This window comes from Littorina saxatilis, linkage group LG15 (genome assembly GCF_037325665.1).
Source record: "Littorina saxatilis isolate snail1 linkage group LG15, US_GU_Lsax_2.0, whole genome shotgun sequence".
Taxonomy (NCBI): Eukaryota; Metazoa; Mollusca; class Gastropoda; order Littorinimorpha; family Littorinidae; genus Littorina; species Littorina saxatilis.
In genome coordinates, this window is record NC_090259.1 from 17,458,798 (window position 1) to 17,486,283 (window position 27,486).

At 43.5% G+C, this 27,486-nt stretch overlaps 1 protein-coding gene across 4 annotated transcripts in view; it reads left to right on the top strand.

The window, feature by feature from the left end:
* The window catches only part of LOC138948700 (DENN domain-containing protein 1B-like), a 55,653-nt gene that overhangs the window by 20,407 nt on the left and 7,760 nt on the right, over positions 1–27,486 (top strand). For 3 of the 4 annotated variants that reach the window (XM_070320298.1, XM_070320300.1, XM_070320299.1), the window contains exons 13-18: positions 11,080–11,188; positions 12,324–12,460; positions 13,550–13,672; positions 17,143–17,202; positions 19,259–19,291; positions 24,612–24,653. In XM_070320298.1, coding sequence (XP_070176399.1) covers positions 11,080–11,188; positions 12,324–12,460; positions 13,550–13,672; positions 17,143–17,202; positions 19,259–19,291; positions 24,612–24,653 — 504 coding nt within the window. The remainder of the gene's footprint in view (positions 1–11,079; positions 11,189–12,323; positions 12,461–13,549; positions 13,673–17,142; positions 17,203–19,258; positions 19,292–24,611; positions 24,654–27,486) is intronic. The other variant, XM_070320302.1, reaches the window with a different exon arrangement.

Here is a 27,486-nt window from a genome sequence, read left to right on the forward strand (position 1 = left end):
CAGTTTTTCATTGTGCAAGAAGTAGGAAGGACGAGAGAGGGAATCTAAATTTGAAGATAAATGGAGTCCCCTTGGCACAAAGGACCTGTGCTGAAATGGCTCAAGCACAAGAAGTGGGGAGAGCGAGTTGGCTGGTGGAAAGAAGAAAAGAGGTGTCAGCAGTTACTGCGAGTGAACTCATGTGTGGGAAGGATTTATTTTTCTGGAGGGTGTATTTAAGGTAGAGAGCGTTAATTCCAGAGAATAGTCGTGTAGTAGTTGTTAGTGCGGAAATTTGGAGACGAGGTACGGGAGGTTTTAAACGGGAGTTCTCTGTCAAGACAGAAGACGGGGGGTTGGTTGTAAATATGTGACGTCATCACGGTTAGAGAAAGAGGAAAGAACGAGGTGCCACTATGTAATATGACTTAAATTCATAAGGGGTAAGAGAAGTGGCGTTGTTTGTGAAGGGGCTGCTTGTAAATGGTTGGGTCAAATAATGAAATAGGAATTGTTGATTATGGGGGCAGCCATGTTGTATTGACTTTGTGAAATGGGAGTTGTAAATACTTTGTACATTTATATTGATGATGGTGTCTTTACAATTGTATAAAAGTAAAGACTATAATTAGGTATTTAAGGGAGTGAAAATTGTAAGAATTATTACATAATTGGTCATGTTGGGACTCTGGTATTTTGATAATGATGTTGTGGTTAAAGTTAAATGGTAACTTTGACGAGATGGCCAGGGTGGTTAATTAAGTAGTTAATTATGGTAATTAATGAGTAATTAAGTAAAGAGGGGACTTTGAAAGTTGATGAGTATTGATAATTATGGGAAGTCTAATGAAGGAGATATTGTTGTTAGGAGAGTTAATTTGTGGACTTTGTGGGTAAGGGGAGATAATTGAAGTATTGTTGGGGAACAAGTAGTTATACTTGGCTTTGTTCCTACAACAGCGTTCAAGCATAGAAGCGTGGCTGTGGGCGAGTCCAAGCCAGGAGAGACGAACGACACAGGAGACAGCATGAGTTTCCGGGAGAAAGATGCTTCCGACTCGTTACCCGGGAGGAAGGCGTGTTGTTGGTGGAGTGTTTGACCACCGGTGTGTCGCAAGTGTGAGCTGTGGAGGTGAGGTGGCCCACCGTCAGTGAGTAAAGTGGTGGAAGGTGCTGGCATTCTATTGCCACGAGCAGTATGGGCACAAGAATATATTATGGCATCTGTGTGCCTCGAGTTATGCAGCTGTGGCTTCACTAAGCATTGTGACCTATAAGTGAATTTAAACATATTAAAGACATAAAGATTGTGCAAGTGGAAGATTCAACGGGACTAATCTGGAGTGTCTTTATTTTTTATGTTTTGTTTTGAGCGACGTTGATTTTTGTGGATCGGCGAGATGTGAACTGGACTTGGTTGTGAAACGTCATGATCATTACGCGCGAAGAGAAAATTATGTAGTGATATTGTAATTTGTTGCTATGAAGTAAGGTTGTTACGTGGTGAATTAATGTGAATGTGTTATTGATGAATTAATGTTCGTACCATTTATTGTGTTGAAATAAGTGGAAGATTCAACGGGACTAATCTGGAGTGTCTTTATTTTTTTATGTTTTGTTTTGAGCGACGTTGATTTTTGTGGATCGGCGAGATGTGAACTGGACTTGGTTGTGAAACGTCATGATCATTACGCGCGAAGAGAAAATTATGTAGTGATATTGTAATTTGTTGCTATGAAGTAAGGTTGTTACATTGTGGATTAATTTGAGTGTGTTAGTGATGACTTAATGTTCGTACCATTTATTGTGTTGAAATAAGTGGAAGATAATTGAGAGTCTTGTTATTTAAAGTTAAGTTAATTAGTATTATTGGTGGCTGGGCCTACTGGTTTCATGTGTAGCTGCGTTTGGCGTTGATCGTATGCATCAAGGTTGAAGGCAGTGTAGCAATAAACGTAGGTAGTCCCTATCACGAGGTATTAGTGTAAATGTAAGTTAGAAATAATAGTTAGTTAATAAATAACAGGGTTAATTGATTACTGTAGGTGAAGATAAGCGGATTTTGAGTTGAGATAGATTTATAAAGAGACTTCTTGACTTTTCGGGATCAGGGAATTAAGGTGGTAGGTGGTAATATTTAGGGATATTTACAGTTCTTTTAGTATCAAGTTATAAATTCTTATAGCCAATTTGTTTTGTTAAACTTTAAGATAATTCTTCCTACTTCATCTATCTTTGATTTTGAGCGATTGTGATTGGGTGTGAATGTGAATGCGGTGATGTCGTGTGTGTAAATAATAAACTTTGGTTTGAATGTTGCCTGGGTGTGGAGTCAGTGATTAGAGTAAGAGTGGTTGATTGTGTCTGAGTGTTTTGTACGATAAAAGGTATTCCTATACCTCTCCCAAAACTTAGGGGAGTTACAATGGTGGCAGCGGTGGGATAGGAGTTTCATTTCGGGGATTAGGAAGGGTTTAGATAGCATCGGGAAGTAAGGGCCGTGACTCGTGTGAATCAGTTGTGAAAGGGTATGAATGAGGACTAGCGTGGGCGGTTGGCGGGCGACTTAAAGGCTTTAAGCCTGGGTGGCTATTTTGACCCGGTAGAGGAAGGAGAGAGAACGAGTGAGTTTGAGCACACCTGGGGTCCGAACTGATCACTCGGATCTCACTCTACCAAGGTTGTCAGCTAGCTGTTTGGGTAAGTTCTATTGTGGTTGTTGCTTTGTATTATTCTGTCCGTGTTTGTTGTGGGCGATCAATTTTGGAATTGGGGTCAAGGTGAGGTTGGTTGTCAAGGAGATGTCGAATTCAGATCGGGATGAGCGTCAGTTGAGGCGGGCGGCTAGGATGGAGGAGAAGGTTCCAGCGACGTCTGCGGCTGCATCCCTAGTGGTAACCCCTCCTCGGTTCACTGTACCAAGTGGTGGTGCGACGTTGTTGGCTACGGGTGGTATGCCGGGTGCGGTTTCTACGCCGAGGGTGGAGAGGTCTTTGGGGACGCCAGGAGTGTTGGGGACGAGGTCTGTTGGGGCGCAGCGTTTGGCGATGGGGTACGGTGAGGGTCAAGCTGTAAGGGGAGTGTCGCCGATCATGGTCCAAGGTTCTAATGGGTTTGACGATGAGTCGGTAGACAGGGAGTTAGCACGGTTCCGTAGTCAGGGTGAAAGCTTGGGTTTGCAAGGGGCGACGTTGGCCCAGTTTGTGATGGCCCAAGTGCGCAGGGAGGCGGCCATCGTCGAGGAGAGAGTGGCGCAGGCGAAGTTGCGGAAGGAAGAGCGGCGACAACGCAAAGAGGAACGAGAACTTCAGGAGAAGAAAGAAGAAGCTCGACGCCAAGCAGAAGCAGCCCAGCGTAGGGAAGAAATAGAGGCCAGACGCCAGGAAGAAGAAGCCCGACGTAAAGAGGAACGTGAACTTCAGGAAAAGAAAGAAGAAGCTCGACGCAAGGAAGAAGAAGCTCGACGCAAGGAAGAAGAAGCCCGACGTAAAGAAGAACGTGAACTTCAGGAAAAGAAAGAAGAAGCTCGACGCAAGGAAGAAGAAGCCCGACGTAAAGAAGAACGTGAACTTCAAGAAAAGAAAGAAGAAGCTCGACGCAAGGAAGAAGAAGCTCGACGCAAGGAAGAAGAAGCCCGACGCAAGGATGAGGCGGCCCAAAGGAGAGAGGAACGGGAGTTCCAAGAAAGGAAAGAAGAAGCCCGACGACAAGAGGAAGAAGTCCGGCGCAGAGATGAGGCAGAGCGACGCCAGGAGGAGCGTCGCATACGGGAAGAGGAACTGCAAGCAAGTGAGGCGAGGTGGAAAGAGGAGTTAGCTCTGCGCACAGGGGGGACTGAGAGAGAACCGAGTTTTGACAAATACCGGGTAAAGATGTCCTTCTGTGATGACTCTGTCAACATTGACGACTACCTCCTCCACTTCGAGCGAACAGCGACAACACACAGGTGGAGCAGGGCGACATGGGCAGGTCGATTAGCAGACCAATTGAAGGGTCGCGCAGAGAGAGCATATCTACGGATGACTCCCGAGGATGCCAGCGACTACGATATGCTCAAGGTTGCGCTGTTAGAAGAGTTCCATCATACTCCAGAACACTATCGCCGGGAATTCAGAAACATCACAAAGCAAGGGGACGAGAACTTTGTACAGTTTAGTCGTCGGCTGCAGACCCTGTTGGATCAATGGATAGCGATGTCACAGTGTGCGGGAGACTATGACCGGCTGTATGACCTGATCCTGAGAGAACAGTTGATGTCAAATTTCCGGGGTGAGCTGTTCCAGTACGTCAGCGATAAAAAGCCAGCTACAGCCAAGGAAGCGGCGGTGTTAGCGTTCACTCACTTGGAATCAAAACGGGACGCCAGATTGTTCAACGCAAAACGTAACATCGGGGGCCAAATGGACGAGGAGGAAAAGAAAAAGGAGAAGACTACAAGCAACGGGGGTACCAAGACCGGAGGGGGATCGGAGGAACAGGCAGAGCAGTCAGAGGGCCAAGTGAGGCCAGTAGAGGGCAGCAGGAACAAAAAGACGAACTGGAATCGGGAATACAACAATCGGGTGATATGTCATAGGTGCAAGAAGACGGGACACATTGCCAGGGAGTGTACCGCGAACGCCTGCATGACGACCGAGCAAGATGACCAGACGAGATCTTCCGAGCCGTCAGAGCCGTTGTGCCAAGACTGCGAGAAAATTCCATTTCGGCCGATGGGAAGGTGCAAGGTTAACGGGAGAGACGCAATCAGTCTACGTGATTCAGGGGCAGACAAGACCATGGTAAAGGCTGCATTTGTTAGGCCTGAAGATTACACCAACGGGACAGTGCACGTAGAGTTTGCCGACTTAGACTGCACAAAGACGTATCCCTTAGCATGGGTTGACGTAGAATCGCCGTACATCTGTGAGAGGATTCTTGCCATCGTGAACGACAACATCAGGCCTGACATTTTTCTGGGAAACCTGGCCCAGCTTACGAGCGGAGACTGGGTGGAAGTATCGATGTATCCCAGACGGGCGTTGTGTGCGGCAGTGACAACCAGAGCACAGGCTGAAGCAGGTACACGGCCGGTGAAACCGGTGGTGGTGGTGCAGATTGAAGGGCTGCAAGTGACTCCGGATCAGCTGAAAGTCTTGCAACAGGAAGATGAAACACTAGTGCGCGCAAAACGACTGGCGAAGGAAGGGAAACAGATACAAGCAGGAAAGGGCATGGTGGAGTTCAAGATGTCTCGTGGGATACTCAAGAGGGTTTATCGGGAGAAGAAATTGGAGTGTTCACAAATATGCGTTCCCAGATCCTTGAGGAAAGGACTACTCAAGTTCGCCCACGACACACCCATGGCAGGACATCTGGGCACCAAGAAGACCCGCGAACGTCTATGGGCAGATTTTTATTGGCCAGGCCTGTGCGAAGACGTGCGACGATACTGTCAGTCCTGCGACCGATGCCAAAAAGTCACGCCGAAGGGACGAGTTGCCAAAGTGCCGCTTGGGCAAATGCCTCTGCCCAATGTTCCATTTGAGAAGGTGGCGGTGGATTTGGTGGGGCCGATCAAGCCGGCAGCTGACAGTGGGGCGAGATTCATCCTGGTGATGGTGGACTATGCGACGCGCTACCCCGAGGCTGTGGCACTTAAGTCCATCGAGGCAGAGAAGGTGGCCGAAGCGCTGTGGACAATGTGGACGAGGTTGGGAATACCCAAGGAGGTCCTGTCGGACCAGGGTGGACAGTTCACCGGGGCCGTCATGCGAGAAGTTCACCGGTTGCTCGCCGTCAAGGGACGAACCACTACGCCGTACCATGCGCAATGCAACGGCTTGGTTGAAAGGTTTAATGGCACATTGAAAGCCATGATCAAGAAATTGTGTGTGGAGGACCCCAAGACATGGGATCGGTTTATCCCAGGTGTCTTGTTCGCATACAGGGAGGTTCCGCAGGAAAGTACTGGGTTCTCCCCATTTGAGTTGCTGTACGGCCGTACGGTGAGGGGACCCATGGCCATCTTGAGGGATCTCTGGACAAAAGAAGGAGAAGATGGGAAGGAAGCGCAGACTGCGTCCGAGTACGTGTTAAACCTCCGGGACCGAATAGAGGAAACATGCAAAATTGCTAGGGAACATCTGTGTGAGGAAGCAGTGCGCCAGAAGAAGCACTACGACCGCGGGACCAAACGCCGGACCTTCGAGGCTGGAGATCGCGCTCTTCTACTCCTGCCTCTCAAGAAAAACAAGTTGGAGATGGCTTGGCGAGGACCCTACGTCGTGGAGGAAAGAGTGGGCGAGTGTGACTACCGCATCAGGATAGGGCCCAAGCAGAAATTGTTCCACGCCAACATGCTGAAGAAGTATGTGGAGCGGCCTGCAGCGATAGCAACGGTGTGTGTGGTGGATGAAGGGGAGGAGTGGGAAACAGTGCAGTCATCTCACGAAGACATTCCGTTGATACCCCTGACGTCAGAGGAAACGATCGAGGATGTGCACTTGGATCCAGAGACGCCAGAACTGCATATAGGGATCAAGGAAATCCTCAAGGACAACAAGGATGTCATCACTGATCTGCCACGGAGGACTTCGCTGGCAGAGTGTAGCATGCGGTTGGCGCATGACGAACCAGTTAGGGTCCGTCAGTTCCCCTTGCCATTCACGACGCGGGACATTATCGCCAAAGAAGTCGACGCGATGTTGAAGATGGGGGTCATTGAACCGTCGGTGTCCCCATACAGCTCTCCAATCGTGATCGTGGAGAAGAAAGACGGAAAAAAGAGGTTCTGCTCCGACTACCGCCGTTTGAACAAGATAGTGGAGTTTGACGCCGAACCTATGCCAAACATGGAGGCCATGTTCGCCAAGCTCAGCAAGGCGAAATATCTATCCAAGATAGATCTGGCAAAGGGATACTGGCAGATCCCTATGGCGGCAGAAGACAAGCCCAAGACCGCATTCACAACACCGCAGGGGTGTTACCAGTGGACGGTGATGCCGTTTGGGTTGAAGACGTCAGGAGCCATCTTTTCAAGGATGATGAGGAGTCTGTTGAGCCCTCTCGACATGATCGAGATCGACAATTTCATTGACGACATATTGGTGGCAACTGAAACCGTGGAGCGTCATTTGGAGTGTCTCAGAGCTTTATTCCAGCGGCTGCAGGAAGCATCGTTGTCAGCTCGACCATCCAAGTGTTACTTGGGGTTTAGACGACTGGAGTACCTGGGACACATGGTGGGAAATGGAATGATTCAACCCGAGGAAGGGAAGATGGACAAGATAGCGAAGATGCCCAGGCCAACAACAAAGCGGCAGATCCGATCCTTCCTAGGACTAGCCGGATTCTACCGTCGATTTGTGCCGGGTTTTGCTGACATTGCACTTCCGCTGACAGACGCAACCAAGAAGTCACAGCCCAACAAGGTCATATGGACGAAGCCTATGCAGGTGGCCCTTGATACGCTGAAAGTGAAGTTATCCACAGAGCCGGTGTGCAAGCTGCCGGATTTCTCCGTGCCTTTCACTCTTCGCACAGATGCATCCGGTGTTGGGTTGGGGGCGATGCTACTCCAAGACCAGGGGAACGGGATGCAGATGGTGGCCTGTGCGAGCAAAAAGTTGCTGCCAGCAGAGCGTAACTACAGTACCATCGAGCGCGAGTGCTTGGCGGTGGTGTGGGGGGTGCGGAAGTTTGGCCCGTACCTCTACGGAAAACCTTTCTGCATCCAGTCCGACCACAAACCCTTGGAGTACCTGGAGGGTTTGAAGGCGACTAACAAGAGGTTGATGCGGTGGGCGTTGGCTCTGCAACCCTACATGTATACCATCCAGGCGATTCCTGGAAGAGACAACGTGGGGGCCGACTTGCTCAGTCGCTCAGAAGAGTAACCAGATGTGGGAAGCATTGAACCATCAAAATGGACTGATTTTGGTGGGCTGGATCATTTTTTGCAAGTCCATGGATGTCAGTAGAGTTGGGTAGTGTTTTAGTTCAGGGGGAGTTGTGGTTGGATTACACGTTTTAGGATTCCTGGCATTGGGCAGAGGTGTGTGATTTTTGGTTCAATACAGGGTGTTTTGTACTTGGGTGGGGGGTTTGTCACAAACTCTGCCCAAGTCCAGCCATGAATTATTTGTAATTCGTGCATGAGTTGGGTTTCGTGCGGTTTTGGCTCAGATGGGTGCCTATACAGTGACTCGGTGTGTGTCCGTGGCTATGGACAGCCAATCGCGGGAGTGTATTCACGCACGTGGGGTTGCGTGATGCGTGAACGAGTCACAGGCTCGAAGGTCACTGCTGTGTAAAACTGTGAAGAGAACGGATGGTTGATGTGAATGCTCTATCCGGCCGACCGGCGTGTTGATGTTTTATTCGACCCCGGAGACAAGTTGTGTTCCAGCTGTCTTGGTGTGGCTTCAAGGGTTCTACGGGTGGTCAGTCCTCGAACGGCAAGGTGTGTTGAAATTCTGTAGTTTTTCTCTCCTTCCGTGCTCAGGGTCAAAATTTGTTGGTTCGGTAGTGTTTGTGTATGAGAGAGTTTTAGTTTTTTAGTTTCCTGGGTTGGTGTCATTTTATGTGTAGGGTGTCGGGGGTAGAAAGGGGAGAGGGAAAATGGGAAACAAGGGAAAGGGGGTGGACAGTTTTTCATTGTGCAAGAAGTAGGAAGGACGAGAGAGGGAATCTAAATTTGAAGATAAATGGAGTCCCCTTGGCACAAAGGACCTGTGCTGAAATGGCTCAAGCACAAGAAGTGGGGAGAGCGAGTTGGCTGGTGGAAAGAAGAAAAGAGGTGTCAGCAGTTACTGCGAGTGAACTCATGTGTGGGAAGGATTTATTTTTCTGGAGGGTGTATTTAAGGTAGAGAGCGTTAATTCCAGAGAATAGTCGTGTAGTAGTTGTTAGTGCGGAAATTTGGAGACGAGGTACGGGAGGTTTTAAACGGGAGTTCTCTGTCAAGACAGAAGACGGGGGGTTGGTTGTAAATATGTGACGTCATCACGGTTAGAGAAAGAGGAAAGAACGAGGTGCCACTATGTAATATGACTTAAATTCATAAGGGGTAAGAGAAGTGGCGTTGTTTGTGAAGGGGCTGCTTGTAAATGGTTGGGTCAAATAATGAAATAGGAATTGTTGATTATGGGGGCAGCCATGTTGTATTGACTTTGTGAAATGGGAGTTGTAAATACTTTGTACATTTATATTGATGATGGTGTCTTTACAATTGTATAAAAGTAAAGACTATAATTAGGTATTTAAGGGAGTGAAAATTGTAAGAATTATTACATAATTGGTCATGTTGGGACTCTGGTATTTTGATAATGATGTTGTGGTTAAAGTTAAATGGTAACTTTGACGAGATGGCCAGGGTGGTTAATTAAGTAGTTAATTATGGTAATTAATGAGTAATTAAGTAAAGAGGGGACTTTGAAAGTTGATGAGTATTGATAATTATGGGAAGTCTAATGAAGGAGATATTGTTGTTAGGAGAGTTAATTTGTGGACTTTGTGGGTAAGGGGAGATAATTGAAGTATTGTTGGGGAACAAGTAGTTATACTTGGCTTTGTTCCTACAACAGCGTTCAAGCATAGAAGCGTGGCTGTGGGCGAGTCCAAGCCAGGAGAGACGAACGACACAGGAGACAGCATGAGTTTCCGGGAGAAAGATGCTTCCGACTCGTTACCCGGGAGGAAGGCGTGTTGTTGGTGGAGTGTTTGACCACCGGTGTGTCGCAAGTGTGAGCTGTGGAGGTGAGGTGGCCCACCGTCAGTGAGTAAAGTGGTGGAAGGTGCTGGCATTCTATTGCCACGAGCAGTATGGGCACAAGAATATATTATGGCATCTGTGTGCCTCGAGTTATGCAGCTGTGGCTTCACTAAGCATTGTGACCTATAAGTGAATTTAAACATATTAAAGACATAAAGATTGTGCAAGTGGAAGATTCAACGGGACTAATCTGGAGTGTCTTTATTTTTTATGTTTTGTTTTGAGCGACGTTGATTTTTGTGGATCGGCGAGATGTGAATTGGACTTGGTTGTGAAACGTCATGATCATTACGCGCGAAGAGAAAATTATGTAGTGATATTGTAATTTGTTGCTATGAAGTAAGGTTGTTACGTGGTGAATTAATGTGAATGTGTTATTGATGAATTAATGTTCGTACCATTTATTGTGTTGAAATAAGTGGAAGATTCAACGGGACTAATCTGGAGTGTCTTTATTTTTTTATGTTTTGTTTTGAGCGACGTTGATTTTTGTGGATCGGCGAGATGTGAACTGGACTTGGTTGTGAAACGTCATGATCATTACGCGCGAAGAGAAAATTATGTAGTGATATTGTAATTTGTTGCTATGAAGTAAGGTTGTTACATTGTGGATTAATTTGAGTGTGTTAGTGATGACTTAATGTTCGTACCATTTATTGTGTTGAAATAAGTGGAAGATAATTGAGAGTCTTGTTATTTAAAGTTAAGTTAATTAGTATTATTGGTGGCTGGGCCTACTGGTTTCATGTGTAGCTGCGTTTGGCGTTGATCGTATGCATCAAGGTTGAAGGCAGTGTAGCAATAAACGTAGGTAGTCCCTATCACGAGGTATTAGTGTAAATGTAAGTTAGAAATAATAGTTAGTTAATAAATAACAGGGTTAATTGATTACTGTAGGTGAAGATAAGCGGATTTTGAGTTGAGATAGATTTATAAAGAGACTTCTTGACTTTTCGGGATCAGGGAATTAAGGTGGTAGGTGGTAATATTTAGGGATATTTACAGTTCTTTTAGTATCAAGTTATAAATTCTTATAGCCAATTTGTTTTGTTAAACTTTAAGATAATTCTTCCTACTTCATCTATCTTTGATTTTGAGCGATTGTGATTGGGTGTGAATGTGAATGCGGTGATGTCGTGTGTGTAAATAATAAACTTTGGTTTGAATGTTGCCTGGGTGTGGAGTCAGTGATTAGAGTAAGAGTGGTTGATTGTGTCTGAGTGTTTTGTACGATAAAAGGTATTCCTATACCTCTCCCAAAACTTAGGGGAGTTACACCACTGACATGAACCAGCCCATGGATTGTGTAATGCTCCCTTCTGACTTGCATGCTCTTAACTTTGCAGTCATCGTACCTGAAGCGCCACCTGAAGACGCAGAAAGTGCAGACGTCCATGATGCAATCTGGTGACGCCATCTCCAGAGCTTTTCTGCAGGCTCTCGTCAGATTGATAGGTGTGTACCTGTGTTTATTGTTGACACTTATCCCAAACGGATAGCTTGCCAACGTTTCAAAATCAAAGTCCAAGTCTTCTTTATAGGTCATGGTCCAAAAGCATGACATTCTCACATAGTCATTGAAAAATAAAGTTCAAAGAAAATCGTTCAAAACGTTATGTGCAATATAATTGGGTGTGATAAAACTATAAGTGGACAAAAAGCTCAAAGAAACTTGTTGGTTTCCCTAATATGGAGCGACAAAGTACGTCCAAAACCATGTTCGGTCAAGGCATTGACAATTTGACAGACACGGAAGTTAAACTGCAAGTCTCGCGCTCAATAACCAACCATTTCTACTGTTGTGAGCATTTCTGGTTCCAGGCTCATGACAGGATGAAATTGTGTTCAAGTAGTTTAAAAAAAATATTTTTCATTATTTAATTCAATGCAAAAATGTCTTGTTTGGTCGAGGCCAAAATGTGTGACACCACGACCTCCTCTGAGATTCTAGTTGCAATTACCGGCAAACAAAACTATATATTTAGTAACAAAAGCTGTGTTTGTGTAGCAGTAATGTGTACAAATAAAGTGTCCCTGCAAGGTAGATCCAACACATTGTTATTGTGTGCCCACGAGTGGTTATCATTGCCGGATAATTCGTGACACGATGCCTCGCCCGAACAGCATTAAAAGGGGGGTTACACTGTAGCAAAAATGCAGCATTTTGTGTGAGGATGAAGTTTGCTGTTGTCAAAAGTTTGTTCCAGGTTCACTGAAATAGAGGTTTGAAAATGGTTTGCTTGTTTGTTTGCTTAACGTCCAGCCGACCACGAAGGGCCATATCAGGGCGGTGCTGCTTTGACATATAACGTGCGCCACACACAAGACAGAAGTCGCAGCACAGGCTCCATGTCTCACCCAGTCACATTATTCTGACACCGGACCAACAAGTCCTAGCACTAACCCCATAATGCCAGACGCCAGGCGGAGCAGCCACTAGATTGCCAGTTTTAAAGTCTTAGGTATGAACCGGCCGGGGTTCGAACCCACGACCTCCCGATCACGGGGCGGACGCCTTACCACTAGCCGGTTTTCAAAATGGTAATGCCATGTTTACCGGTTATGTTGATCTTGCTCTTCTTTTTCTCAGGTGGGTATCGAGATGCCCTCAGATTTCGAAGTGACCATCCAATCACATTTGACAAAGACGCATTTGTAGTGTCCCGGCCGTCCCAGTCCATGCAAACCTTTCTGGAGAGCATGCTACAACTGCAGATCTTTGACGAGGTAAATGAAAAGCTTTGGTGTCTGTAGTATTTTTTCAAATTTATTTTGGTACCAAGTGGAAGTGTTGTCCATGTCTTAATATATCCCCACTGGGAAGAAGGTGTCAGTTGATTGGTGAGAATATAATTTGATTGTTTTCAAACAATTGTCGCCATTCTGATTGGAATTCTCCATTAGCATTTTCACAAATGAGAAAAATTTAGCAAATAGTCAAAATGTACTCGGTTCTGTCTGTTTATTAGTTCAACCTATTAGTCCAAGTATTAGAATTTTGTTTTGAAAGTGATATATGCAGTTTTACTGGGAGTGCATGGAAGAACCTTTGAACATCAGTCTTTGTTCCTTCTTCTGAAGACAGAATACAGGGCCGAGGAGCACGAACCAAAAGTGGGTGCCACCCAAACGGGAAAGAAAAAAAGGCGGTGTCTGATTCGTTGAAATCACAACAAATCTCCATTTCAACCAATCCAACACCGCGACTGGCTCCCACCCGGTTGGTAACTTTCTTGTGCACCTCAGCCCTGGTGCCTATGGCGGGATGATTAAAAAGTGTTATACAGGTGACGGGCGCTGTGGCGGGATGGTAAGACGTCGGCCTCTTAATCGGAAGGTCGAGGGTTCGAATCCCGGCCGCGGCCGCCTGGTGGGTTAAGTGTGGAGATTTTTCCAATCTCCCAGGTCAACTTATGTGCAGACCTGCTAGTGGCTTATTCCCCCTTCGTGTGTACACGCAAGCGCAAGACCAAGTGCGCACGGAAAAGATCCTGTAATCCATGTCAGAGTTCGGTGGGTTATAGAAACACGAAAACACCCAGCATGCTTCCTCCGAAAGCGGCGTATGGCTGCCTAAATCACGGGGTAAAAACAGTCAAACACGTAAAATTCCGCTCGTGCAAAAACACGAGTGTATGTGGGAGTTTCAGCCCACGAGCGCAGAAGAAGAAGAAGAAGCTATACAGGTAATCTTCAGGTTAGGGTTACAAAGTCACTTTCTCTGTTCCAACTCCATGTAGCCCTGTGTAAGTGAGTGTACACTGAAGAGTGGGTAGGCTCAACAACAACACGTGTTTCATCCTCCTCTGCTTGCAGTTTATCAAGGGTCGACTGGAGCTGCTGAATTCTGGGGAAGGGTTCCACGACTTGTTTGAGCAGGAGTCGCTCAAGTACGCCGACAGCCTCAACACACAGTCCAAATATAAGGAATGGCTTTCTGTGAGTAGTTGTGTGTGTGTATGTGGGGGGGGGGGGGATGTGTATGTGTGTGATAAATGTGTGTGAGAGTGTGTGTGTGGGAGGGGATGTGTGTGCATATGTGTGTGTGGGTGTGGGTGTGAGTATTCATGTGTGTGTGTGTGTCTTTCTGTGTGTGTGTGTTTGTGTGTGTATGTGTATGTGTGTGCACGTGTGCGAGCGTGCATGTGTTTCTGTGTCTGTGTAAATGGGTTGTGTGATATTATTGCTCCACACTCTGATATCATAAAACTTACTTATCTTGAGGACATAAGTATGCCAGTGACGGGCGCTGTGGCGGGGTGGTAAGACGTCGGCCTCTTATTCGGAACGTCGAGGCTTCGAATCCCGGCCGCGGCCGCCTGGTGGGTTAAGTGGTGAGATTTTTCCGATCTCCCAGGTCAACTTATGTGCAGACCTGCTAGTGGCTTATCCCCCTTCGTGTGTACACGCAAGCGCAAGACCAAGTTTGCACGGAAAAGATCCTGTAATCCATGTCAGAGTTTGGTGGGTTATAGAAACACGAAAATACCCAGCACGCTTCCTCCAAAAGCGGCGTATGGCTGCCTAAATGGCGGGGTAAAAACGGTCAGACATGTAAATTTCCACTCGTGCAAAAACACGAGTGTACGTGGGAGTTTCAGCCCACGAACGCATAAGAAGAAGTATGCCAGTTTACCAAAGCTTGTTATACAGTAAAACCTGTCAAATAAGGACACCCTTGGGACCAGACAAAAGTGTCCTTATTCTGCAGGTGTCCTTATTAGACAGGTGCAAGTAAACGCGACAAAGTCAAGTTGAGAGAGAGAGAGAGAGAGTACTGCACATGTACATGTACATTTATAAGAAAAACAGAAGCTGTGAATCAGTGGACCATTGATGGCAATGTGATTCGCACGTTTGGTTGAAAACCACTCGAACACGGCGTCATTTAGCTCTTCGTATTCGGTTGTCTTCTTCGAAGCACGTCCGTCTCCCGATTCCCACAACTTCATTATTTTTTCCCGATCGACGCTGATTTTCGAAATCTGCGTTCTCCCACACCCAAGCTCTTGTGCAATCGTTCGGCATGATTTCCCACTTTCCAGTTGTTTGACAACATTTATCCTTTGTTCTAAAGTCAGCGCATTTCTTCCTTTTCTTGAATTTGAATTTCTTGCTGCCATCTTGTTAAACACGAATCACTCTTTCGAAGAGAAGATACATTCACTCATACACTTTCACTTCCGTTCCGCCGAACACGTTCCACGCGTTGGATTGGCTGCCTTGGAACTCTAGCAGCCAATCCAATAATATCAACTGATCGATTTATCGTCTTCTTCGTCGATCGAACTTCCCAGCTTGCTGTGGATGTCCGTATTTAGCAGGTATATGACTTATTATGGACCCAAAATACGTGTCCGCGTCCGTAATGCCGAGGTGGCCGTAACGTACAGGTGTTTTACAGTGTAAAGCAGTCCGTGCCGAGACTGACTGTCCGTATTCTGCGAGTGTCCGCTAAGTCCAGTGACCGTATTTGACAGTTTTCACTGTACGTACATGTACTAAATGTCCTTGGCATACTGAAAGCAGAGCAACTGGTTGAGATTCACTCAGTAGGAGTGTGAACATCAGACAAAGCTAAATCGGGTCATTACCTGAAAGTCCTTAATTCGTACTTGATTACACAACTTAAAGGCACAGTAAGCCTCCCGTGAACCATCACAGATACGGTCAGGCTTTTACACACTGTACAAACACCCTTTCATTTAAACACTCACCGCTTGAGAACATCCTAGATGCCCTTCCGTAAAGAGCGAACAATTTTCAAAGAATTTATTTTTGCGTGGTTTATCTTACCCCTGAGCCATCGTGAACCCGTGTGATGAGCCATCGTGAACCCGTGTGATCCAGTTTCCCTTTCAAGTTCACAATGTAGTCGTCAGTTAGTGATTTGAATGCGACTCGATGTGAGCTTATCTGCAATAGTACGTTATCATGCACGAAACAAACGGCTGTGGTTCACAAGAACTCTAGCGATGGCTTTTGACTGTTGAGAGGAACTGGCGATATGCATAAACCGTCGTCTGCTACGACCCTTACGTGACCCTGCTTCCGGGCTTTTCTTTTTACATTTAGTCAAGTTTTGACTAAATGTTTTAACATAGAGGGAGGAATCGAGACGAGGGTCGTGGTGTATGTGCGAGTGTGTGTGTCTGTGTGTGTGTGTGTGTGTGTGTGTAGAGCGATTGAGAGTAAACTACTGGAACGATCTTTATGAAATTTGACATGTGAGTTCCTGGGTATGATATCCCCGGAGATTGTTTTCATTTTTTCGATAAATGTCTTTGATGACGTTATATCCGGCATTTTGTAAAAGTTGAGGCGGCACTGTCACACCCTCATTTTTCAATAAAATTGATTGAAATTTTAGCCAAGCAATCTTCGACGAAGGCCGGACTTTGGTATTGCATTTCAGCTTGGAGGCTTAAAAATTAATTAATGACTTTGGTCATTAAAAATCTGAAAATTGTAATTAATTTTTTTATATAAAACGATTCAAAATTACGTTTATCGTATTCTTCATCATTTTCTGATTCCAAAAACATATAAATATGTTATATTCGTATTAAAAACAAGCTCTGAAAATTAAAAATATAAAAATTATGATTAAAATTACATTTCCGAAATCGATTTAAAAACAATTTCATCTTATTCCTTGTCGGTTCCTGATTCCAAAAACATATAGATATGATATGTTTGGATTAAAAACACGTTCAGAGAGTTAAAAAGAATAGAGATATAGAAAAGCGTGCTATCCTCCTCAGCGCAACCGCTACCGCGCTTTTCTGGATTGTTAATTTCACTGCCTTTGGTACGAGCGGTGGACAGACGATGCTACGAGTGTACGGTCTTGCGGAAAATATGCAATGTGTTCAGTTTCATTCTGTGAGTTCGACTGAGCTTGACTAAATGTTGTATTTTCGCCTTACGCGTAAACTTTCACAACTTCGAATTGTACTGATCTTGTCTTGATGAAAAAAGAATTCTTTCATGATTAAAGAATGTTTGTGTAACAAGCTGTCAATTTATTATTTAGATTTTAAAAGTTAGATCTAGCGCAAAAACGCACTACGGTCCAAAAACATTCTTCGGTCCATGGCTATCGCCAGTTTAGAATGAGACCCGAAGGGAAGTAACTCATTTTTGACCCGAGTTCAGGATGGGTCCAAAAAATGTCCGAAACAATCTGCAAAATTAATTCTTTAAAAATTGCTCGCTCTTTACGTAGGGCACCTAGGATGTTCCCGTTTGGTGTGTTCAAATGGAAGGGTGTTTGTACTGTGTGTAAAAGCCTGACAGTATCTCTGATAGTTTACGGGAGGCTTACTGTGCCTTTAAGCATTGTACACTCTGAACATTTTTTTGCTGCACAGTTTCAATTGTTCAATTTTTGTTTAATTTTTTCACAGAAACAAAAGAGGAAGATCAAAGCCGGAGGAAAGGACATCATTTCAGATATGAAGGATAAGGTACGGGTGTATTCATTTTCATCATTGGTTTTTTTTCTCTCTTCTTCTTCTAATCCAAGTTTGTGAACTTTAACTTTGGAGTAGGAGTGTGGTTTACAGTAAACAAGAACTCATTTCTCGTCGGTATTTCTCTCATCATCTGTGGTGTTGTATCACAGGAGCTTTTATCAAAGCACCGGTCGATGGAAGTATCCTACTTCTTATCGTCACTGCAGTATTACTACTATCATTCACTACTTCCATCCACCAGCGCTTTGATACAAGCTCCTGTGTGTTTTATAATCCATTAAAAAGACTTTCTTCTTGTCCTTTCATGTTTGGAATGGCCAGCAAGTATATATCAAAAGTTGGGCAGACAACTGTTATCTCTTTGCTGCCTACTTCTTTCCTCTTTGTGAAATCTTTGCATTGACCTCTTGACACTGAATATTGTTGGGTTTTGTGAATAAAAGATGATCTTTTGGGTGCTTATAAGAAGAAAGACAATACCATTTTTTAGTCCGACTCCAAGACTTTGACTATAGCTGCGCTTTAAAATATTGAATAGCTTTGGTTTGGAGCATTTGCATGCTGCTTTGTATGCATAATCAAAAATCAAAGATAATACAGTTATACTTGCATGAAAATAAAGACGTTGGAGATAGTTCTGAGAGAAAAAACGCCTTGAGAAAATATAGTTCTGAGAGAAAAAAACGCCTTGAGAAAATATAGTTCTGAGAGAAAAAACGCCTTGAGAAAATATAGTTCTGAGAGAGAAAAATGGCTTGAGAAAATATACATCACATGAATTGTACAGCAAAATTGGAAAACTAGACTGTGGGACTTATTGCACGCCTTTTGAGAACCCATTTTAATCCTAAAGTGATAAACAACCTTTGGTTCCATCAGCTGTGGTTTAGGATTTTTACATGCAGCTGTGATTTTGTTTTATTTGTTCTTTGCATTTGTGTCCATGGTTACTCTTCGACATTATTGTGTTCAAAAGTTTTACAGTGTTCTTCATGATGAAGCAGGCTCTGGATTGGTTCTTTGTATTGGTTTGTGCTTTCACCTCTGTCTTCTAAGCATATGTAAGCAGTGTATAAAAATACCATACTTTCGGGACTATAAGGCGCTTCTTTGTAAAAGGCACAACCCCGACGTTTAAGTTTAAAATGAGAAAAATCCACACAATAGGTGCTTCTAGGGTATTGGCCGCAAGTCAAAGGAAGTATACAGAGTGGAAATAGGTTTTCTCCCTGATGTGTGGTGAGATCAATGAGTCTGCATTCTTAGAGCTGTTTGGCCGTGTGACCTCAGGTCAATGACCATATTTTCAGCTAAGGCCCAAAAAAAAAATTGTCTGTTTCTGGTAACATGGCTAAAAAAAATAGGGTCAGTAGGTAGGGATTTTTATTTTTTCATTTTTATTTTTATTTTTTTGTTACCCCAAATGTAGACCAATAAAACTAACTTTAAAAATCACGCAAAGAGACTGGATTCACTATACATAGAGACAAGACACTCAACACATTTACAAATCGTCAGGGACTTTCGTTTTCACACGTTTTTGTTGTTCATTTTCTCACCCTGTCCTTTACCACCAAAAAAAAAAAAAAAAAATTTTTGAGTTTGGAAAAAAAAAGTTTAGGGTCGGCGCCGAAATTTAGGGTCGGTCGGGTGACCAGAAACAGACAATTTTTTTTTTGGCCTAAGACCAGCTGCCTGCCCTAGTCTACAGACACTGACCTTCTGACCCTGGGTCAATGACCGAGTTTTAACTATGAGACCCACGCCTTTGATGTACTCTGAGGTACATCTGGGAGGACATTTTGTCCAGGTCATAGAAGCAGAAACATGCATATCACTAGAGAGGAACTGTTCCCTTTCTTTGTATAGCGATGTGGGTATATCTGTTCACTTCTTTAGCCATACACAAGGCGATACCGGTCAATAGGGCGCAGGGGTAAAAATAAAAGTTGAGGAAAAAAGTTGTGCCTTAATGTTGGGAAAGTACGTACATGAAGTTCTCTTATCTTTGTCTTGAGCTTGCAAGTTGTCCTTCTTTATTGTTCAGGCCGGCCCTATGATGAACACGGCTGTGAATACTGTAAGTCAGTCTGCCTGCTTGTCTGCCTTGGCAATACAGCCCAGTCTGTCCGTCTGTCTGTCTGGGACTCTGTCTGTATCTCCCAGCTTGCCAGCAGCAGACAGACTTTTTTTTTTTATCTCAGTTTGATGTACCCTCTGTGTATCTAGCATGCGCACTGCAAGACACCCTTGTGTATTCCTTGCATGCTTTTTAGGTGTTGTACATTCATTTCATCAGCCTTTTGAGTCAGAGAAGAGTTGAGTTGGTTTGTAGTAGAAAATCCGTCTCAACCACACTCCCCACCCCCCCCCTCCCATCCACCCCCCTTTTGCACCACTTCTCTCCCCTTTATGAAAGATGATTATTTTGATTATTCAAGAAATTTGATGATTTTTGTGGATGTACGGAGTAGTTTTTTCTCTCTCATTTTCTGTTTAATTTCACTTCCAGAGTTCCAAAGTGCTGATCCTTCCCTCACTGAGAGTTCCCTTTGGTACTGCATTGTTCCTTGATGCACATTAACCTGAACTGTTTGCACGGGAAGGACTGTGCCTTTAAGTGTAGGAATTCCCCTTCTTAGCACACCTCCTCCCTAAGCCCCCCCGCCCACTCCCCACTTTTTAAAAAAATTTAGTTTATTTTTACCTGTGTTTATTAACCCTTTACCACTTGACCCAAAGTCAAGCTATCCTTATCTGATTCCTGGACGATTTGGAAAAATCACAGTTCAAGATCGGTTGATCGCATCAAAGTACATAGAAGAATATAGTTTATACAAACTCTGATCGCACGTTGTTGGTCTAACCACCAAAGTAAACCGGAAGTACGTCACCGTTCTTTAGTTCTACATCCGTTTGATCGCGAAAGTGAAAGTGCGCGCAAGGTGTGTATGGGGCGATTTCAGGGAACGCATAAGGCACTTCCTCCGGGCGGTTTCGGGCGATTCAAGTGGTAAAGGGTTAATTGATTTCAGTTGGTTTAAACTCTGAGTCTGATCAGAACGGCATCATTGGGGCAAAGCTATCACAGTGATAAGATTATTGATGCTATTGCCACCCCCCCCCCCCCCCCCCGGACATTTTAATGTCAATAATTTGGATGTTATTTTGCCTTTGGCATAATGATACTTTTACCTGTGAGTATCATCTGTAACTTCAAGCTGAATTAACTGGTATTACTCGAACTAATTAAAAAATACGGCAACAAAAACAACAAGAGAAAACAACAACAGCAACAAAACGTGAACACATGTGCTGCAGATGTTGCCCTGACTGCATATTGATAGTGACACCTGCTGATGATGAATAATAAAAAGACCAAACAATACTGTACTCAAGTGTTTGACGAAGACGATACGAAGAACAAAGCACGACATTTCGACCACTGGGGTCTTCAGACCACTCAGGCACGAAACACAGAAGAAGAAAAAAGACAGACGACAGAACAGAAAAAAGATCTACAGATTAACGATTCACATTTTACGACTCACATCTGCTGATGAGCTGAATTAACCAGTACATGTATCATTACGATTTCTGCAATGCCTCTGCTGCTCTCTGCTTTGCTGCTATAACTTCTCCGTGTACGCACTAAAGTACATCTGGTTTCCGAAGTCAAGATAAAGGTTCAGGGTTCTGGATCTGGATGCCCTACTTGGTGTAGATCGTGGGGAAATACGTCACATGAGCCGACTTCGGCTGTTTCGGGATTGATTCTTTGCAGCATTTCTTTTGACTGTGAGATACTTCTGAATCTACCTTTGATGTACATTGTTTCTGTTTCAGGATTCAATATACATGTAGTTCATGTGTTTCTCTCTGCTGTTTGTGTTGTTTGTGTTTTCTTTGTTTGATTTGGTCCTTTGTCAGGTTTGCATTTCTGTGTACAGTAGTCCCTTCCATTTCCGGCCCTTTCGTGGGCGTGAACCTGCCTGGAGCGGCCAGCTTTCCCATGACTAATGAGTTTTCCTTCTATAATTGACTCTTAATGGCCGTTAACCTGTCTGACGCGGTCAACGGTCACTGATTTTTGCCCTAAGGTGCCCCTCTTACTCGACAGGAGCGGCCACTTAACGGATACTTACGCATGCGCAAACTGTAAATACAGACATGCGCATACATGTACATTTACGGCAGTCACTTCCGGATCGATCACAGCTGATGTGAGTTTGAAACACTTGTTTATCTGACACTCAAATACATATATAATAATCCAAACAACACACATAGAAACATACGAAACAATAGCTTAGCCAGGACGATCGAGTTAAACACGCAAATAATTAAGATGTATAAACAAAAGCAAAACTAACAGAGACAATGAATGGGCGGCTCGTGGATGATCGCTTTCTTTTCTTCATGAAAACTTGATCGTGTTTTTGGTGTTTTTTTGGAGGAGGAGGGGGCCTGTAATGAACGGCCACCTGATATTTGCGGTCACCTTTGCAATGACTAATGGGTGACCGGATATGGCAGGTACTACTGTACAGGCCTCTTCTCATCATTCTAAAATGTGAAATGTCATGTATTTGATGTGTTCACAAGAAAGTGATAAGCCTTGTTAACCAAAGCCTCACATTTTTGCACAAACTAGTGAAAGTGTGTGTTGTAAAACATGTGAGCTTAGGATCGTTGTGACCATCGTATCCGAGACTGAATGAACACCGTACTTAAACATTGTTTTAGTCAGTGTCCGTCAGCTGATCGAACAGACCGGTTCTTTCTTTTTGTGATGTTTGTGTGTTGTGTATGATCTTTTCCTTTGTATTCCCGCAGTGGGGCACTGCGGTTATGAAATTAAAAGCCCCTCCTGTTTTTGGAACCGCAGGAGCTTTCTAGTTTGCTGTTAGGTAGATTTTTGGTTCCTCTTTCCTGTCATGCTCTCTTTTTCTTCATGAATTCTTTTCTTTTTTCTGCCTTCTTGCTCATTCACCTGTATTTTTTCCAAAAATCTCTTCTCTTGCCGCTTGTCTCGCGATTCATGTATAGTTTAATCTGTTAGTGTTCTGATGTAAGTCCAGCAGTAGATAGGTTAAGCCTATTTTAACATACTGGAAACTGGTAATCTTCCAGTAGGTATTAATTTAGTTTTACTAAAGCCTGCTGGGACACAAGTAATGGGTTAGTGCATTTGTAAACAGGAATCGCTTGACAAGTGGTCCCCTTCATCCCCCCCTTCCTCGTCCTGATATGGCTCTGCGTAGTCGGCTGGACGTTAAGCAACAAATAAACAAACAAACAATTTCCTTTGTATTCTTTGTTTAGGAGTGTTCCATTTGTTGCAGCAATGAAGACATTATTTTTTTAAAACAAAATTACTAGTAGATGTTTTGTTAATCGCATCTGTAGCTGGTTCTGCACAATAAGTTGAACCCTCTAATTTTTAAGAAAATTTGTTTAACTGTATTAGCAGTAGAACAACGCAAGGATCAGTGATGTATTTTCAGATTAATATTACTTATACTCCTTGATTATCTAACACAATGTCCTTGAATATTTAACACACATGGTATAAATATCATTAAGCGATAACATTTACAGTGAATTAACTGCATTGACAAATATATATGTATAACGCAAGTAAGCTATGCATCCATGATCCATGGTATTCTGACAGCGGTTTTAATCGTGCCTGCAATTCTTTTAACCTTCATTTGTTTTTCGGATAAATTGTATACATTTATTTTTGATAGCAACTTTTGGTGGTTTGGGCTAACTAACTGGTGCAAGGGCAGAATAAGTAATAAAATAATTATTTTCAGAAGTTATCCATAATGGATCTACTGTTTTAGAAATTGATAAAACTTTAGAAATACATGTTGGTAAAACTAAACGGTACTTACTTTTGTTAATATCAGACCATTTTGATCGTCCCCAGAGATGGTTTGCTGAAATTCACTTAATAATAATAATAATAAAGATAGCTTATATAGCGCCGCTTCACAAATTTAACTATGCTCTTAGCGCTGTACATCGAGATATAACAATTTCAATAATATAAATACAAAGATGATATTATCATAATACACATTTACAAATATCACTCACGTGCATACATCCTCGTGCACACCACGCGGCATACACACTCCCACTTCCAGCACGGTTTCACCTAATTGTGTATTTTGAACACACCACTTCCCATTTAAGCACTCACTTGAGCTGTACTGTGTCTCTGTGTTGTGTGTCTATGTTATTGTTAACCATTGTGTCTCTGTCTGCCTGCCTGTCTTTTTCACTGAATGATAATGTATGACATTCTCAGTTGTTTAGGTTTTGTGTATTTTTGCAGTGTCTGTTTTGTAGATGTTTAGTATGTTTGAGTTGATAAATGTTTGTGTTTGTCTATCTACCCCCCCTCCCCCCCCCCCCCCACACTCCCTTCAGAGCATCTTTCAGATGTACTTTGGGGTGGTTTTTTCTTTTCTTGTTACAGATGTGAAATAGTTAATTGCTTATAAATTGTTGCGTTTAGAATAACAAATTCTCCAGTCAAAAGTCTGTTCAATAATGCAGAAGGTACAGTGATAACAATTACAGAATATCATCAATGTCATTATAATTGCCCATATACAATGTACTTTAATACATGTACAGTAATTCTGACTACACTGAAGTTGATTTCCCTCATGACAAGGCTGGCAGACAGTCACGGCAAGGAATCGTGATGGAAGGCTGCTAGAGCCTGAATCAGAATGGATCTATCAGGGATGGCCAAATCGTCGGCTTGATGATCCCCTGGGGCGAGGAAAATATCCGCCTGGCTAGTACAAACTGCCTGGCAAATCACCCGGCTGGCCAGTGAAAATTCTGGTCAAATGCAACACTTGTGGTTGTAACAGCGAGGTTCAAAGCCATATTCACTGCAGATGCAGCAACTGTAATATGTACCGGGCCAGCGAAATCTCTGGCGAGCTAGTGACTTTCTTGAAGTTAGTTACTCGCCCGGCTGGCGAGTTAAAATTTTGAGATTTGGCCATCCCTGTCTATTGAGGTTCCATTGGCTGGTTTGTGGAAATTGGCTTTAATGATCATAGTACGATATCAATACATGCACAGCCTTGCGATGACCTTACAAGAAACTTTCAACTGCTTATACGAAAGAGTCACAGAGACAAACTTCTTTCAAGAAAGTCTTAGTCGCTTCTCTGAGACACACACATAAAAAGTGGCTGATTTATTTTATGATGCCTCAGTTGAAATTCTGACGTTCGTTGAAGGTTGATTCACTTTTGACGTAAGAATCTTTACTTCAGAATTGAGGGTAAAAAAAGAGATAACTTGGTTTGTTCAAGTCAATGAGGGGGGACAGAAAATTAGATACAGCTTGTTTTCTGTTCCAGATGAAATCCCAAGGAAAGAGGTTTCAGTCCAAGCTGAAGGAGGTAGGTCCCAAAGAGGTACAAGATGTCATGGGCTATGGTTCTGTGTGGAGGATCATAACACAGGCAGGAGATTCTTTCTGCCAATAGACAAATTCTGGAAATAGCTCTGTCCGGTTTTTGTGGGCTGGGGAGAGTTGTTTTTCCTTCGAAAAAACGGACCAAACAAATGGTCATGACAAAATGAGCCAATGACATAAGGTGTTGCGTGTCGTACACATGCTCGCTGACAACGTCGTATAGTCTCACGCGGGTTTGTTTATTTTTTTTTATGGTTTAAACATAAGTTTATTTTAACAAAGGTTACAATCATGACATGTATACAAAGTTCACAGAAACAGCAACAAGCTAGAAGCTTATAGTGGTGTTCCTGCATGACAGTACAATAATAAGGCGGTAACGGCTGAAAAATTTGTCTCAATAGACCAAATCTATTAATAACGTAATGAATGTTGCATAATGATGATAAAGAAAGACTAGACAGTAAAGGAAGGAAGGAGGGAAATAAGATGAATAAAAGAAGAGGGATGGGTAGGAGATGTGCAGAAGTTAAAGTTGTTGTTCGGCTTGTAGAGCATTTATTCTGATTTACCCAAAGCGGCCTGAACGTTTAATGAACGAGTGTACGGTGGAAAAAATTTTTTCCTGTTCATATCTGAGGAATACTGTCTGTCTCCGTTTAAAAGGTGGGGGAGGTGAATTATGTGATTGGGGAGGGTACAGTTTAAACGAAAAGCAAGCAAGCATGAAAGGAAAATTGAATGAAAATTGTACATCAAAACAAAAATCAGTTTTAGAATACATATGTAATATTTATGGTGTTAGCGAGTAAGAGATAGGGAGGGAGAGAGGGAGGGAGGGAGGGGGAAAGTGAGAGAGAGGGGGAGAGAGAGAGGGGGAGAGAGAGAGAGTGTTTGTTTGGGTTTGTTTGAGCTGTGTGCCTCTGTGTTGTTTGTCTATGTTATTGTTAATAATAATAATAATAATAATAATAAAAACGGGAATTTATAAAGCGCCTTATCAGAAGTTCAAAGCGCGTGACAACAATACATGTATACAAAAATCATACAATCACTGTCAGATTCAAACAACACATCATGCACATCTCACATCCCCAGACTCTATACTAAGGAACTATCCGTAGTGTTGTTGGAACAAGTGAGTTTTCAAATTGGACTTAAAAGATGAAATGGATGGAGAGTGACGTAATTGAAAGGGGAGTGAATTCCATAACTGAGGTCCATAATACGAAAACGTGCGGAAGCCATGAGCCTTGCGTTTAAAGCGACCTTGACAGAGAAGTCGAGCATCATCAGAAGAACGAAGGGTGCGAGAGGGAGTGTAGAGAGAGACCAGTTCAGAAAGATAGGCAGGTGCCGATTCAGAGATGATATTGTAGCAGAAGCAGGCAGCTTTATACCTAATACGTTCAGATACAGGAAGCCAGTGAAGTTCTTTCATGAGAGGAGTGCAGGGTTGTCGATGCTGTGCTCTGAAAATGAGACGTGCAGCAGAGTGTTGTACTTTTTGCAAGGGTTGGAGAGTGGAGTCAGGGCAGCCTATGAGAAGGGAGTTGCAGTAATCTAATCTGGACAGAATGCAGGATGTAACGAGAGTTTTAGTGGCATCAACAGTGAGAAATTTTCTTATGGAACCTATTCTTCTGATCTCAAAGTAACATGTCTGACAGACTTTTTTGATGTGTTGTTTCATTGAGAGGTGGGAGTCCATGATGAACCCAAGATTCCTAGCACTATCAGAGAGAGAAATGTCACTAGAACCTACTGTGATGGAGGCTGGAAGGGTAGTGGTCGAACAGGAAGCTCCAGAGAAAAGAAGAAATTCAGTCTTGTCATCATTTAACTTGAGCGTATTGTTTGTCATCCATGATTTAATATCTGAAGTGCAGTTTTGGAGAGTGTGCGTCACCGCTTGGATTTCTGTAGGCTTGCATGCTTGTTGGAGTTGTGTGTCGTCTGCAAAGAGGTAGTGATTGACTGCGTGTTGCTTGATGACGGCAGAGAGAGGAGTGGTGTATAGTACAAATAAAACTGGGCCTAGAACTGATCCCTGGGGAACGCCGAAACAGAGAGGAGATGGAGGAGATGAGAGATTATTGACAGACACATACTGACTAAGGCCCCGTAGATATGAACTAAACCAGTGAAGAGCGGTAGAGTGAATGCCAAAAACAGATTCGAGACGAGAGAGCAGAACAGAGTGATCGATCGTATCGAACGCAGCTGAGTTATCCAAGAGAAGCAGAACTGATAGGTCATCATTATCCAGAGCAGAAAGAATGTCATTCACAACACGAAGCAAAACAGTCTCGGTGCTGTGGCCAGCCCTATACGCTGACTGAAGAGGGTTGCAGAGGTTGTTGGTTTCAAGGTGGGAGAAAAGCTGACTAAGCACTACTTTTTCCAGAATTTTAGAAATGAATGGCAAGTTGGAAACAGGCCTATAGTTTTTCAACTGATTTTTATCCAGAGATGGTTTCTTGATCAAAGGTTTAACTACTGCAGTTTTCAAGTCCATTGGCACAGTGCCAGAAGTGAGAGAAGAGTTGATTATGTTGGTTATGATGGGAAGAAAAAGGTCAAGGTTTTCATAAAACAAGTTGGTGGGGATGGGGTCTAGCTCACAAGACTTTGGCACTGTGTTCTTCAAAATCTTCAAAACAAACTGCTCAGATACAGGAGTGAAGCTATCCAACAAAGAACCAGAGAATTGTGAAGCCCTATTAACCATTGTGTCTCTGTGTTGTGTGTCTATGTTATTGTTAACCATTGTGTCTCTGTGTTGTTTGTCTATGTTATTGTTAACCATTGTGTCT